This window comes from Apis cerana, linkage group LG2, assembly GCF_029169275.1.
Source record: "Apis cerana isolate GH-2021 linkage group LG2, AcerK_1.0, whole genome shotgun sequence".
NCBI lineage: Eukaryota > Metazoa > Arthropoda > Insecta > Hymenoptera > Apidae > Apis > Apis cerana.
This window is the reverse complement of record NC_083853.1, coordinates 14913858-14929176: the sequence shown is the minus strand read 5'-3', so window position 1 is coordinate 14929176 and position 15319 is coordinate 14913858. Positions and strand designations below refer to the sequence as shown.

General features: G+C 24.9%; 4 protein-coding genes across 9 annotated transcripts; 2 read left to right on the top strand and 2 right to left on the bottom strand.

The window, feature by feature from the left end:
- Positions 1-93: 93 nt before the first annotated feature.
- LOC108002725 (uncharacterized) lies at positions 94-2149 on the bottom strand. 2 transcript variants are annotated; one of them, XM_028669216.2, is made up of 6 exons: positions 1892-2022; positions 1759-1799; positions 1276-1579; positions 1041-1202; positions 473-878; positions 94-330 (listed from the first exon to the last, which is right to left on the bottom strand). In XM_028669216.2, exons 3-6 carry the CDS (start codon positions 1543-1545, stop codon positions 230-232), a joined length of 939 nt encoding a protein of 312 aa, XP_028525017.1. In that variant the 5' UTR covers positions 1546-1579; positions 1759-1799; positions 1892-2022; the 3' UTR covers positions 94-229. The 2 variants fall into 2 exon arrangements, with proteins under 2 accessions (XP_028525017.1, XP_016920042.1); XM_017064553.3 differs by lacking the exon at positions 1759-1799 and having other exon boundaries at positions 1892-2149.
- Positions 2150-2659: 510 nt separating this feature from the next.
- On the top strand, positions 2660-6309 carry LOC108002890 (short-chain specific acyl-CoA dehydrogenase, mitochondrial). Of its 2 annotated transcripts, XM_017064866.3 has the most exons (5): positions 2660-2842; positions 2923-3022; positions 3117-3784; positions 3858-4081; positions 4138-6309. In XM_017064866.3, exons 1-5 carry the CDS (start codon positions 2821-2823, stop codon positions 4348-4350), a joined length of 1227 nt encoding a protein of 408 aa, XP_016920355.1. In that variant the 5' UTR covers positions 2660-2820; the 3' UTR covers positions 4351-6309. The 2 variants fall into 2 exon arrangements, with proteins under 2 accessions (XP_016920355.1, XP_028524996.1); XM_028669195.2 differs by lacking the exon at positions 2660-2842 and having other exon boundaries at positions 2924-3018.
- Positions 5504-8503, bottom strand: LOC108002889 (phosphatidylinositol transfer protein alpha isoform). The gene is made up of 6 exons (XM_017064865.3): positions 8225-8503; positions 7817-7847; positions 6922-7185; positions 6766-6843; positions 6315-6695; positions 5504-6199 (listed from the first exon to the last, which is right to left on the bottom strand). The coding sequence occupies exons 1-6, from the start codon at positions 8239-8241 to the stop codon at positions 6155-6157; spliced, it is 816 nt and encodes a 271-aa protein (XP_016920354.1). The 5' UTR covers positions 8242-8503; the 3' UTR covers positions 5504-6154.
- Positions 8504-9529: 1026 nt separating this feature from the next.
- Positions 9530-14688, top strand: LOC108002924 (E3 ubiquitin-protein ligase SH3RF3). 4 transcript variants are annotated; one of them, XM_017064919.3, is made up of 13 exons: positions 9530-10379; positions 10446-10560; positions 10639-10737; positions 10811-10947; positions 11020-11143; positions 11233-11541; positions 11668-11957; positions 12030-12355; positions 12438-12640; positions 12715-12854; positions 13274-13441; positions 13964-14077; positions 14198-14688. In XM_017064919.3, the coding sequence occupies exons 1-13, from the start codon at positions 9922-9924 to the stop codon at positions 14379-14381; spliced, it is 2667 nt and encodes an 888-aa protein (XP_016920408.1). In that variant the 5' UTR covers positions 9530-9921; the 3' UTR covers positions 14382-14688. The 4 variants fall into 4 exon arrangements, with proteins under 4 accessions (XP_016920408.1, XP_016920407.1, XP_016920409.1 ...); XM_017064918.3 differs by having other exon boundaries at positions 12712-12854; XM_017064920.3 differs by lacking the exon at positions 13274-13441 and having other exon boundaries at positions 12712-12854.
- Positions 14689-15319: the final 631 nt, after the last annotated feature.

Below are 15319 nucleotides of genomic sequence, written 5' to 3'. Positions count from 1 at the left end.
TAATAAAAATATTTATACATATCGTAAATTAAAACATATTTAATTAAAATATAAAATAAAGAAAAAATTATCAAATTACAAAATAAGTTCACATTTATTAGATGAAGTATTTTATTTAATATGAACTATGATAGCAGAATGAATATACATGTATATAATTTAATTAAGCAATATATACTTAGATTAAGGGTATAATAGACTAATACAATATAAAGGGAATAATTATGATTTATGTATCCTCCTCCCAGACAGTTTCAGTCAAGATTGCAATGTTGTCTAATCCTCTCATCGGCGCATATTCCAAAGTCCACATTAAATTAGTAAACACAACTAAAATCAATGGTGAATATAAAATCAATGACCAATTCTTAATTCATTCTACTAATATGTATTTAAATTATTTAATAAATAATTTATTTAATAATAGATTATTTATTAAATATTTATCTATACAATTAATTTTTCAACTTACGCATCTCGCCTTGATGCAAATCTGCTACTAATTCAGGGCAAGAACTATTACAAGGATTTATAGGAGTCAAACGAAGTTGTGTAGCTCCTCGTAATTGAGCTAGAGCTATAAGACCTGAATCTAGTTCGACCTTTTTATAACTCGGACTATTATAATCCGAAGACATAAGAACCCAATTAAAATGCGCTGGTGAGACAGTACTTGAAAGGAAATATGGACGTTGGTAATACTTTCTCAACACTTTCACCGCATTGATATCACAATTTTGCCAATGGACGAACCATTTAGCTACTTCAGGTGAATGTACCCGACGCAAAAATGCTGCCAAGTCGGATGAACCAGTTCTCAAATTTGAAGTCAAAGCACATGGTACTGTTTCCATTAAGCGTTCATTTTCTAAATAAAGCTATCAACATAAGTAAAATATAAATAAACAAAATATATAAATAAATTTCAAATAAATAAATAAATTTGTTAAATATATATGAATTTTTTTTTGAAATGTGCATTTATTTTATCAAAGGACATATAAATACTAAATACAATCTGTAATAATAATTATACTTACATGAGTAATATTATCGAACCAAAAATAATCTGTATTCATAACTGCCCAAGAATCCATTGCATCTGTGATAATTGCAGGTGCATCCCTACTCAGATAATTATCAACAAGATTTCGATATCTTACATCTGATAAACGATCAATAGTTTCCAAAGCTTCACAAGTCTGTAAATATAATTTCTGATTACTTTAATAATTTATTTTTAAAAATATTTTTGATTAATATTAATAATCATACCACACAATCTTCTTCAGTTATCATATAATCATTATAAAAAGGATTATTAATCATACAATTTTCATAGTACAAGGGTTGCCAATTCCAAATTGGTAGAACTTTGATAAGTAAAAGACGACTAATTGCAGTAAAATGAGTTCCAACAAAATCAAGTTGAGCTGCTAGACATGCTAAAGTACCAAGAACAATTAATACAAGTGTTCCCCTGATAACAAGTTGTAACCAAGAGCGCCGCATTGCAGCTACTAATGGTTGACAAATAATATCCATTTCTTCTTCTGTAAAGCCAGCTTGTTGACAATATCTATTAATTAATTACATAAAATACAATCATTATTAAATATCATATATCATAAAAATTATATATTAAAATAATAAATATAATAATATCATACTAAAAATATTTTTCATATATAATACATATAAAAAATGATTTTATAATATTAAAAAAAAGTAAAAGAATTTTAAATGATGAATACGTACCAATAATAAAGAATATAATATTGTACATATCAAATAATTTTCTTTAAAAAAAAGTTAGCATAATATTAAACAAAATTAAAATTATATATGTTTAAAAAAATATAACAAGATAAAAAATTTTTTAAAATTTTACTTGTAAAACGCATTCAATTCATCATCTATCAATCGTAGCTTTTCCGAATGTGACATTTCTTGTTGATCTTTTACATAATTTTTACGCAATTGTTTAATACATTTACTATTCGACATCTTTACTTTTAATTCAATATAAATTTCTTTATGTTATTTGTTATATTGTTCCAAATTCACCGTCTGAAATTGGAGAAATGAACTAGTTATATCGAACAGAAATACAGTCTGTACATGCGCACATTTTCATATTATTCTATGAGAACATATTGATTGTTTATTATCATTATTGAAAATACCGCGGGAAAGTATGGCTAAGTTTTAACTGTTTCATATATACAAAAAATATATTTTTCATAAATAAAAAAAATGAAAAATTATTAATTATTTAAAATAAAAATTAAATATTAAAAATATAATAAATAATTAAAAAATATAATTAATAATTTATTACAAAAAAATTTTAAAAATTGTATTTAAAATGAAAAGAAAATTACTAATTTAAAAAATCTATGAATTAATTTAAAAATCTATATCTTTTTTTTTATTAATATATATATTAATAATATATTATTTTTTTTTTATTAATCAAATTGCTTTATAAATTTACATTAAACATTTTAAATAATATAATTAAAATATGATTATATTTATTCATACATACATAAAAAAAAACTTTAATAAAAAATTAATAGTATTATTTTAATTCTTATGAATTCTACTTGAAAAAAAATATATATATATATTTTATATGTATAATTTATATATATAGCCATCGATATATAAATACATGTGCATATATATACATTATATATATCTAAAGCTATTGATACATAATAATATTGTTGTAATCTTGTGCTATATTATTCAAAGTATTAAAATATCAGTTTTAATAATTTTTTTTTATTTATATAAACAAATTTATCAATAACAATGTACAAAATAAGGTTATTTGGTAAGTATTTGTTTAAAATATACTATTATATATGAATTTGTATTATATAAAAATTTCATAATTTTTATTTTTTAAACCAGTTGCACGAAATAAAACTACAATTTATAATAATATTAGTCGAAATATTGTTACTCTTTCCATGTTACCAGAGACTCATCAAATGTTACACAAAACATGCAAGTACTTATCATTATGTATTTATAATATTTTTATTTTTTTTCAATATAAATCATAATACAATGTAATGTATACCATATAATAAATATTATTATAGAGACTTTGCAGAAGGAGAATTAAAACCTTTAGCAACAGAAATTGACAAAAAACATCTTTATCCAGAAAAACAAGTTAAAAAAATGGGAGAATTGGGTTTAATGAGTATAGCAATTCCTGAAAATTTAGGTGGAACTGGACTAGATTATTTAGCTTATGCTATTGCATTAGAAGAAATATCTAGAGGTTGTGCCAGTACAGGTCTCATAATGAGTGTACATAATTCTCTTTATTTAGGACCTATACAAAAATTTGGCAATAAAGATCAGATAAAAAAATATATTACCCCTTTTACAACTGGTACTAAGATTGGATGTTTTGCCCTTAGTGAACCAGGCAATGGTAGTGATGCAGGTGCTGCTTCTACTATTGCTAAATTAAATGGATCTAATTATTTAATTAATGGTACTAAATCATGGATAACAAATGCTTATGAATCAGATGCAATTATTCTATTTGCTACAACGGACAAATCTAAAAAGCATAAAGGTATAAGTGCATTTATAGTTGATAAACCTACAGAAGGTCTTTTTGTTGGTAAAAAAGAGGATAAATTAGGTATTTGTGGTAGCAGTACTTGTTCATTAACATTTGAAGATTGTAAATTACCAAAAGAAAATTTATTAGGAGAATCAGGAATGGGTTTTAAAATTGCAATGACAACTTTGGGTATGAAATGAATCCATGATATCTATATAAATGTAATATCTGAAAAAATAATAATCACAATAATAACTTCTAGATGCTGGTAGAATAGGCATTGCTGCTCAAGCTTTAGGCATAGCTCAAGCATCTCTCGACTGTGCAATCGAATACGCGGCAAAACGACAAGCATTTGGTAGTTCTATTATTAAATTACAAACAATTCAACAAAAAATTGCTGACATGTCATTAAGATTAGAAAGTTCAAGATTATTAACATGGCGAGCAGCTGTGCTTAAAGATAATAATAAATCATATACAAAGGTGCGATAGAAAAAATAATTAAACTCAAACATAATCTAATAATTTTTTTTTGTTAGGAAGCTGCTATGGCAAAATTATCGTCATCTGAAACATCTACTTTCTGTGCGCATCAATGCATGCAAATTTTAGGTGGTATGGGTTACGTTAGTGATATGCCAGCAGAACGTTATTATAGAGATGCACGCATTACTGAAATTTATGAAGGTACATCAGAGATACAAAGATTAGTTATAGCTGCAAATGTTATCAAAGAATACAATCTTAATTGAAATATTTAGATGTGATATATATTTTTCTACTAAAGTTCTTCATATGCGAACAAAATATTTTTTATATATTTTATTACTTTTATATATATATATTTTTATCCTTTACGAAGAAAGGCTAATAAATTTTATATATCATTATAATTATGTAATTTTTTTTATGATTTAATGTCATAAAATAAATGTAAATATATATGTAAATATGCAAAACTTACATATTTAAATATGCAAAAACATATACCAATATCTCATTATTAATTCTATAGCAATATTATAGAAATTTTTATTTATAATTTCTCTATATTCGCTCGTTATGGAATGATGACAAATATATTATTTGTTAAAGTAATGAATAGGAATGATAGACACTATCTATAGTGAGATTTTATTTTAAAATCTCTATTAATTATATAAGTAATTTGATAAGATCGCATATTATACTTAAATGCTAAAATTCACAACTGAGTAGCATAAATTCTGATACTCCCTGTATTAAGATTCCAAAAAATTACAGTTTTATTTAAATTGTATTTCTATAACTATCTTAAATTCTACACTATAGATCCCAGTACAACAGATAACAGTATACATATAATTTGTGCAAACGACGATTACGATTTTTTTCAACTATATTTTTATCGAATTCTTTCTTTGTTTTATATAAGCGAAGATATTAAATATGACATTTAAATTTGTTGGATAGAGATCTATTGGAATGTAAAGAAATATGTAAGTGAATATAATATTTCAATTTAAATTCCACTGGATGTTTCTTTTTTTATATACAATAATGCATTTGCCGTTGTAATTTTTACATTAAAATAGTTTGTCTTTTAATATGTATATATATATATATATGTATGTATATATATATATATATATATATATATGTATGTATAATTTAATCATCTTATAAAATTATTTTCATATTTTTCACAAACAATGTAGTAAATATAATAATATAGTGCCAATATAGTAATCAAAGATTTAATTGAAGTTTAGCAAATTGGTCCAAATTTTGATGCACATATTTTTTTTTAATTTTTTTATTAAAAAGAAACATAAAAAAGGATTTCTATAGTTTAATTATTATTTTTTTAATCACTTTATTTATAATATTGAATATTAGTAAGAGAGTAAATTATGACAAAATCAATTTTCTTTTTTGAAACTGTTAAAATAACTTTTTTTAATTCTTCTGATTATTATACAGAGCATAATTGGATTTAAAAACTTTCAGGCCATACTGCACAAACTTATTAAAATAATCATTGTTATATAAATATAGTGATATTTTTGGTTTCAAATCATAATATAATAAATTTAAAATAATAAATTGTGAATTATTAATTCGCAATTTTTGTATCTAATTTCATCATTTATATTATATAGCAAGCATTCCGAACGACTTATTTATAAATTTTAATATTGAACTACTATGGTGTTAAATAACATTACATATTTTCCCATCTAAATTGATTTTTATCGAACTCTGTACTCTTTTTTTGAATATTTTATACATCGTATAAGTTGAACTGATCTGTATCAGTTCTCTCTTATTAATTGCTATATTATAATCTTTGACAATAGATACATTTATCTAAAACGCTTGTAAATGTAAATAAATTAAAATCATAAGTAATTATAATAGACACTGAATCTAAACACTTAAATTCTGGAAATTGTCCCGATCCTGCAGGATCGCCTATGACAAAACATATGTGAGTGTATTTCTATAGGTATGCGTATGTATCTGAGACATATAAGGAAATTGATTTAACCATCCATAATAGAAGCTATCAAAGCTTCAATCATCAGCTCGCATACCTCTTACTTCTCCTTGATCTCTTTGCTAAAAATTCAAATATCTTTTGTAATTAATTAAATAATTAAAAATTGAAATATAATTAATTTGTAATTATTATAATGTAATTTTTAATATATTATAAATTTATAAAATTACTTACCCTATCTAATTCTTCTTTCGTACTCTCTTCAATTGCTCTAATATCTTCCATAGTTAAACCATACCAACGATCAATCCAACAAAACACTTGCCTATGAAAGTTAGTAAAAAGACGCCTTTCTGCTTTTTGTATAAAACTTTCAACGCGATTTTGTAGACCAAACCATTTAAATTCACAAGTAACTAGTTTATAGCATGTCATTACAGGTTGGACATTATTTTTCCAATCTTTACCAATAAGAGGACCTCGACCTGTTTTCACAGATTTAAATTTAGTTGGATCTTCATCCTCTTTATAATCAGCATTTGCAATTGGATCATTTGCAATATCTATATGTATTACTTCTCTTATTTTTAATTTATCAGGAGGTAATTCATGAACCTATTAATTAATAAATAATATTAATATATAAAAAATAAAACTAAATATTTTTATAAATCTTTATACACACATTATGTTGATTTCCAACATCATCAATGTGAAATGATTCAATCATAATTACAAAATTTTCTTTCATATATCCAGGATTCTGCACAAAAAAACAAAAATATATTAAAATATAAATTAAAAATTTAATAAAAAATTTTTATAAACAAATTATACTTACAGTAATAACTGTTTTACAATAAGGATAAGCATTCCAAGCTTCTTCATGAATTTCCAAGGAATTCTTTGGCAGCATAATACGAATAAAAGCAGGCACTTTACTAGCTAAATGATAAATCTTATAGGTATATTGACCTGAAGAATATTTTCCACCAAGCAAAGGATAATCTGTGAATGGCTCATTTTTTAACACTTGTATTCCCTCTCCTCCTCCAGTATTATTTTTGCTAGCTTCTGCTACAGAATATAGCTGAGCCACTTGATACTGCCACGAAATAAATTATATTTTATAATATATAAATTATGTACAGAAAATATAAAATAAAGCAATATAAAATTTATTTTAATAAATGAAATCTATAAAATGAAAAATATCTAATCATATAAATATAAACATTATTTCTTCTTTCATAAGGAAATTTTAATATCAATAATAATTTATTTATTATATTATTATAAAATATATAAAATATTATTTCTATAACTTTAAATAATTTGATTTTTCATAAGAAAAATATTAATGAAGGAAAAAATTAGCAATGTAAAAATATGCGAATAATTAAAGATTAAATTAAGCAAAATATGAAAAAGATAGAGAATACATTTATGCATTCTAAAAGAAAAACATTTATTATATTCTAATAATGATAAATCTAACAATAAAATAAGCATGATAAGACAAGATTTATCAGATATATCGAATTAAAAATTCAAAATAATTATTCGTAATCACATGCTTCTAAATAATAATAAACTATAATTAAATGATTTGCAATTTTTGATAATTGCATAGTATTGATGTAGAAGTTATTCAAGTTTTTATTTCTATTCAATTGCAATAATATATTTCAAAATGGGTCACTATAATGAGATCTTATTATTCATTAAATACATACCTCTTTCACATTAAGAGGCAAAGTGACACGGCTGTAACAGAAATTAATAAATTATATTTCAATTACTAAATAAAAAGTAATCATATATTTATAAGCAACGACCTTGAATACACTTTAATATGAACTTAAGTATCATTCCAGGTATCGAAAATTGAACAATAGATAACGTATGATGAACAAATTTCTTTTGAAAACAATACTTATCAGTTAAAATAAAAGTGTTCATTGCATGTAAAATGTTATCCGTATGGATGACAAGGGATGAAAGTACATCCCTCTTTACCCCTCCAATCCCACCCGCCGTTAAAGATTAGTAACCATATCCCAAGAATTACTTTTAAATGTTCGATCAGTTCTCGTTCATCACACTATATTAAACTAATAATAAAAAATTTCGTAAGAACTTACAATTCTTTGATAAGCATTTTAACAAGCAGAGCACATGGGCTGCAGTAATTCAGTGCGGCCACACAGAACCACCCTTGCTTTAGCAAATTCACTCGTGTTATCTCTCAACCCGCAGTCATACGCATACAACGGCGTCGACTTCTCAACGGACTGCCACACACTTGAATCACTGAGTGCCACACTGCACAGCCACTAAAAAGCACACTTACTTGCGCACACATGTGCATCGAATTTCCCCACTTTTGCTTCACAGACACTTTGCAAAATGACGTCATGCTTCATGTATCTCAATTCGCATGCGCATTTATCATCTATCAAGTTTACAATAATTTAGTCTGGGGATTTCATATAAAATTTATAAAAAAAAATATTAAGTAATTATAAGAAATATCGTTACTAATTTATTATATTCTATTATGAATCTATATTACAATTTTTATTTGATTTAATATATTAAATAAATTTATTGAATATAAATGAAATTTGAAGTCTGAATGAAATATTAAAAAATTCACTATGATTTTCATGAAAATTGAAAATAAAGACATATTATATATAAAAATATAAAACATATAAAAAAGATAATTTTACTTAATATACAATTTCATCAATAATTTTAATTAATAATTTATAATTTACAATATGTTCAATAATAAATATAAATTATATAATACAAATAATTATATAATATTATAAGTTATTTGTAAAACAATGTATTATAAATTTTAATATCATATATTGTGAAGAATAATATATAATTTTTAGAAAAGAAATTTCAAAACAATAAAAAATTATTATTTTTTTAAATATTATTTATTGAATAAAGTATAAAAAAATTACAGTGAGAAAAAATATTTTAATAAATATTATATAATTTTATAAGTAGATATTTTTTTAAACATTATTAAAAAAAGTTTTTTTGATTGGTTGCTTTTTATCTTAATATTAAGAGAAATTTAAAAAAAAATTTAAAAATGTGATAAATAAAAGTGAAAATTATTTTTTAATTACAATATACTTTATGTACAAAAAAGCTATTCATTTACAATATTGATAATTTTATAGTACAGAATATGTGATAGAATTTATAATACATAACTTAAAAATTCCTAAGTTTCATATTTATAACTACATAAAGAAATTAGAGAAATATTCTGTATTCATTTTTCATAATATTGCTTATATGACAAAATTTTGAAATAAAAATAAGTATTATATATTTGTAATAAATATTGGTTTATAACAATATTTGATTATAAAATTTATACTATGAATAGATATATCATGCAACATTTGTTAGTTCATTTTAGAATCGACTGTAATCAACGAGTCGATTGATCGATATGGTGTGTGTGACGAAATATACTTAGATGACAGCGCGTATACTGACGCGCCTAAGAATATTTCGTTAAGAATAAATGAAAAGATGAACAAGTAGTTCGAAAGTTCGAAGAAAAATTCAGTAACATGTTCATATATTTTTTCATGAAGTGGGATTTTTGGTGGACTACTATAATTATAAATCAAGTTTCGTTAATACATGTTATATAGAAGATAAGTACATCAAATGTATGGTAGCTTGTGAATACACAAAAGACAAGACGCGTGGGAAGATTAAAAAAATTAAATCTTAAATATAGACAAACAAATTGAAAAAGAAAAAGACTGAAAGTGAGCATTTTATAATATAAATCAGAATGGATGAATGTATGCTGAATGATTTGTTAGAATGCTCGGTGTGTCTCGAACGATTAGATACATCGAGCAAAGTACTTCCTTGTCAGCATACTTTTTGCAAGAAATGTTTAGAAGAGATAGTTAACACTCATCATGAATTGCGCTGCCCTGAATGTCGCATTTTAGTTGATGTTAAAGTGGATGATTTACCTCCTAATGTATTACTAATGCGTATTTTAGAAGGAATGCGTAATGCAGCTCCTAAATCTACAAAATCTATAATTAAAAATAATTCAGGACCTCAAAGACTCTTTGGTGGCCATCAAATTACTTCAACTCCCATTGTAACTAATAATCCTACTCCTACTACATTCACAAATGAACCAATTCGGCATGGTAATGCAACAGCGAAACAAGTTCACTTACACAATCAAACATATGGCAGAGCAATCTATGATTATGTATCAAAAGTTCCAGGGTAATTTTATATCCTTTTAAAAAAATTGCATTATATATATATTTTATAAACTATTTTAAATTTCAGAGATTTGTCTTTTAAAAAAGGTGATATTGTCATTTTACGTAAGAAAATCGATAATAATTGGTGTTTTGGAGAAAGTGCTAATAATCATGGAGTTTTTCCTTTGTCTTATGTTCAAGTGTGTATTAAAACATTTTATTGTTTTAATATATTAATAATATAATATAAAAAGTATTTAATAAATTTATATGTACAGATAATGACACCATTGACTCCAGATGTTCCTCAGTGCAAAGCTTTATATGATTTTAGAATGACCAATGATGATGAAGATGGCTGTCTTACATTCAATAAGGTATATATAGATATAATGTTTATATTTATTTATTTGATTTAATATTGCATTCTTTTTAAAAATAATTTTATAGGGAGAAATTATTAGTGTTATTAGAAGAGTTGATGAAAATTGGGCAGAAGGAAAACTATTGGATAGAATTGGTATCTTTCCATTAGCTTTTGTGGAATTGAATAGTGTGGCAAGAGCTTTAATGAAACTTTCAACAAAGTAATTTTTATAATTTATTATTAACATTAATATATAACATTAGTATTTATAATTAATATTTTTTTCAAAAAGCACACAACCAGGTCCATCAAGAGTAGCACCTCCTACTCCCACTAATGAAGAGACTACACCTTTAATACCAACTGATCATTCGCGTAATTTACAAACAAATCAATCACGACCACAACTTATGCAGGTATTACAATTTATTATATATAAAATATATTATTTTTTTAATATTCGAAATGTAATAAAATATATTAATATTTAATATTTTTTCAATAGAATACAATTTTACCAGTTTCTGATTCAATTTCAAATGTATCATCAGGAGGTAGTTCTTCAACTACAACTCCAAACACTCCTAATAGTTCAACTACATCTAGCAGTTCTAGTACTGCTCCAAGTAGTCCTAGTAGTCCAACAACATCTCCTCCTGCAGTTGGAAATAGACAGAATGTTAAGCGTCATAGTTTCACTGCTGTTAATACTGGTCATCAAGCTCATCCACATCATAGACATAGTGCAGAAATACTTAGTCCCCCAGTAGATAATGCTATTGGTAATAGTAATGATTCATTTTCTTCGTTACAGGTAAATAATATTTTGCCATATTAATATGATAAAAAATTTTCTTATTATGTTAATTTCTTATATATTAAATTTTATATTAATATTATAATCAAAAAATATTAATTTTTTTTTCTCTTCATTTATCAGACAACTACTAACACTGCAGATCACAATCTTCGTCATAGGCGAAGTGGTAGTAGTGATCTTGCTCTTGCACAATCATCACAAACTTTGTCTGCTACAGTCGCAAATGCTCATTTACCAGCTGCATATATAGCTTTGTATCCATATAAGCCTCAAAAAGCAGATGAACTTGAATTAAGAAAAGGAGGCATTTATATGGTAACAGAACGTTGTCAAGATGGATGGTTTAAAGGAACTTCTAATCGTACACAAAAATGTGGAGTTTTTCCAGGAAATTATGTTGCACCTGCTAAGTATATGAATATATACTTATATTAAAAATTTATAATATAATTTCTTGATTTTAAATAATTTTGTTTTCATAGATGTCAGCGAAGTTTGTGTCGAGGATCACCAAATACAGGGCAGCATCAAATCTTTCCATCTTCAACAAGTCAAAACAATACTGAATCACGAATAACTGCAACTTATTCTAAAAATAAAGGATCTACTTCTCAATCTTATAATCCACGCACATTGTTACCACCAGAATTACCACCACGTGCTATTAGTCCATCTTTTATGGTATCATCATCTTGGCATGGTCAAAGTCAAATGCAAAATCAAGAAAATAGTCCTCCACGATACAAGGAACAAAATTCAGCAAATCCTCTTGGACGTAGTCACAGTGCTGTCATGTCACCAAATATTTGTATATAATAATTTTATAAAAAATATTATATTAAAATAATATATTAAAATGTGTATATATAAGAAATTATTTTTTATTTTAGCTTCTCCTGGAAAACAGGTAACTTTACCTCAATCATTAATGACTACAACCACAGTTACTGGTATCAACAATAGTGGTACTATTGTTACTGGTGCTGGTTCTTCCATTATAAACGAAATGAATAAAAATCCAAATAGTATTTTACATGCTGTAGCTTCTCCTTCTTCCACTGCAGTAGTTTCTGTACCTAAAAATAGTGAAAAGGTATATAAATTTATTCTGTATAATATTACTTTTTTGTTATATGAACATATATATATATATATTAATTACAGCAGAAAGAAAAAAAAGATAAATGTGTCTCCTTGATGCGACGATTAACGAATATCAAGAAATCAAAATCACCACCTCCTACTACTTATTCAATGGATAATCCTGTTTTTGAAGATGGCAATTCCATTAATCCAGTACATGTTCGGTAAGTTATTTTCTATATTATTTGCAATAATAATGGCTTATATAGCACATAATTAAACATATCTTTAAAGATTTTAAAAAAATAAATAAAATTTGCATGTTTATGGTATATTTAACACATTTTATTAATAGTCTGCATGTAATTGTATTGCTATCCGATATTATTTTATGTTATTTATATAAATTTATACAATTATATATATGTATTTTTACAATATGTTAAATAATTATTGAAATTTTTGCATGATTTTAATGTTCACATATGTATATAGAAAAAACAGTTAATTTTTATATATGCAAAATAAGTTTTTGATCTGTTTTCCATTATTTTTTTTTATTTTTTAACACTATATGATCTGCATGTGTTGAATTATTTGTCTAATTCTACACGGGGGGTTGGGCGGATATATTTAAAATTAGATCGGGATCTTGCCCAAGTCAGTTGCTACAGGTGGGAGCTACACAGGAATTAAATGCTTCAAACAACTACCATCGTTTGTGTCCAGGCTCTGTGCAGGGACATGTCACATCTTCACAAAGACTTAAATACAAGGAGAGACCATCTTTACCGGTCTCAATTCTTCAGAGGTTAGTTATTAAAATTATATATGTTTGACAAATAAAATTATTTAAAAATTAGTATTTATTGTAAAAGGTATTTATCTTAATATATTTGTCCAGCTCATATATAAAATAAAAATTGTATTTAGTCTTTTATAATACTTTATATGTAATAGTTGTGTGATGCATATATATATATATATATATATTTAATTATATTAACATTTACAATAAATGATGCAATATATAGGTAAGTATTTCAATAAATATTGCAAAAATTAAGAATAGTATATTATAAATGCTTGATTAATGACATTAAAATTTTTATCTATTTTTTATCTATTTTTTAATTATGTTTTGTAATTTTTATTGTTTTTTTTATTTTAAATATTTTCAAGAGTTTGCTTGTTGATTAAGAATGTGTATATTTGATGTATAATAACTGTGTAAATTTAACAAATATTATTATATAATATTATATAATATTTTCTTCTTTTTGAAATTTTAATAAATCAATTTTATTTTTATATTTCTTATTAATATTCATAGATCTAATGAGTCGGGTGGAATGGTATGTACACCAATAGGAAATCATCACCGTAAGAGTAATTCATTAGATGCTGGTATGGGCAAACAAGTCAAACAACAACCTACTCGCGAACGGTAAAAAAAATACTTTTATTATTTAATCATTTTATATTTTATTTTTGTTTTAATTATTTATTTTTTTTGTTTTTATTTAATTAATTAATATTTTTATATATTTACTATTTTTTATTTCAGAGAACGAGTATACAGATTTCGTTGCATTGTGCCATATCCACCTAATAGCGAATTTGAATTAGAACTTCGAGTAGGAGATATTATTTATGTGCATAAAAAACGTGATGATGGTTGGTATAAAGGCACTCAACCAAGAACTGGTCGTACTGGTCTTTTTCCGGCTAGTTTTGTTGAAGCTTTCTGAGATACAGCACAAAATCATTTCATATTAGAAACTTGTATATAATTTTGCACAAGTCAAAGGTGAAATATTGCATACTTACTTTTACATACTTTTACATACTTACTTTTCAAATCTAATAATATAATTATTATTATGAAGGTAAGTGTATAATTTAAACTGTGAAATTATTCATAATATAATGAGCAGTGTATTAAACACATATATGTACATTATAGTAGTAGTAAACATATTCTTGTCATTATTACGACATAAATAATTTTTTTAATTAATAATAATAATAAATGAAATATAGTAAAATTATCTAAAATGATACTGCCATTGATGTTATATTCATAAAATATTATTAAAATCTAGTAAGGGAATAAAAGATTATATTACATCAATACTGCCATCTCATAAAAAATATTAAATATTAGAGAAAAATATATTAATACTGTTTTTTAATAATATGAAATCATTTCATAATTCACAATATAACAATACAACTTTATCAAGTTATTTTATCTATTTACATATAAAATTTTTATTTATGCAGTAATTTTTTAAATTAAATATAATAATATTGCTGTGAAGTTTCTATATATTAATTAAATTATGTATATATTTTTTTTCAATTTTATATAAAAAATAGTTATTTAAATTTTTTTAAGAAAATAATAGAGTCAATCAGTCAGTCAGTCAGTCAGTCAATCATTCCATCATTCAGACAGTCTCTCTCTCTCTCTCTCTCTCTCTCTCTCTCTCTCTCTCTCTCTCTCTCTCTCTCTCTCTCTCTCTCTCTCTCTCTCTCTCTCTCTCTCTCTCTCTCTCTCTCTCTCTCTCTCTCTCTCTCTCTCTCTCTCTCTCTCTCTCTCTCTCTCTCTCTCTCTCTCTCTCTCTCTCTCTCTCTTCTCCCCCCCCTCCCCTCTCCCCTCCTCTTCTCCCCATACACATGCGCA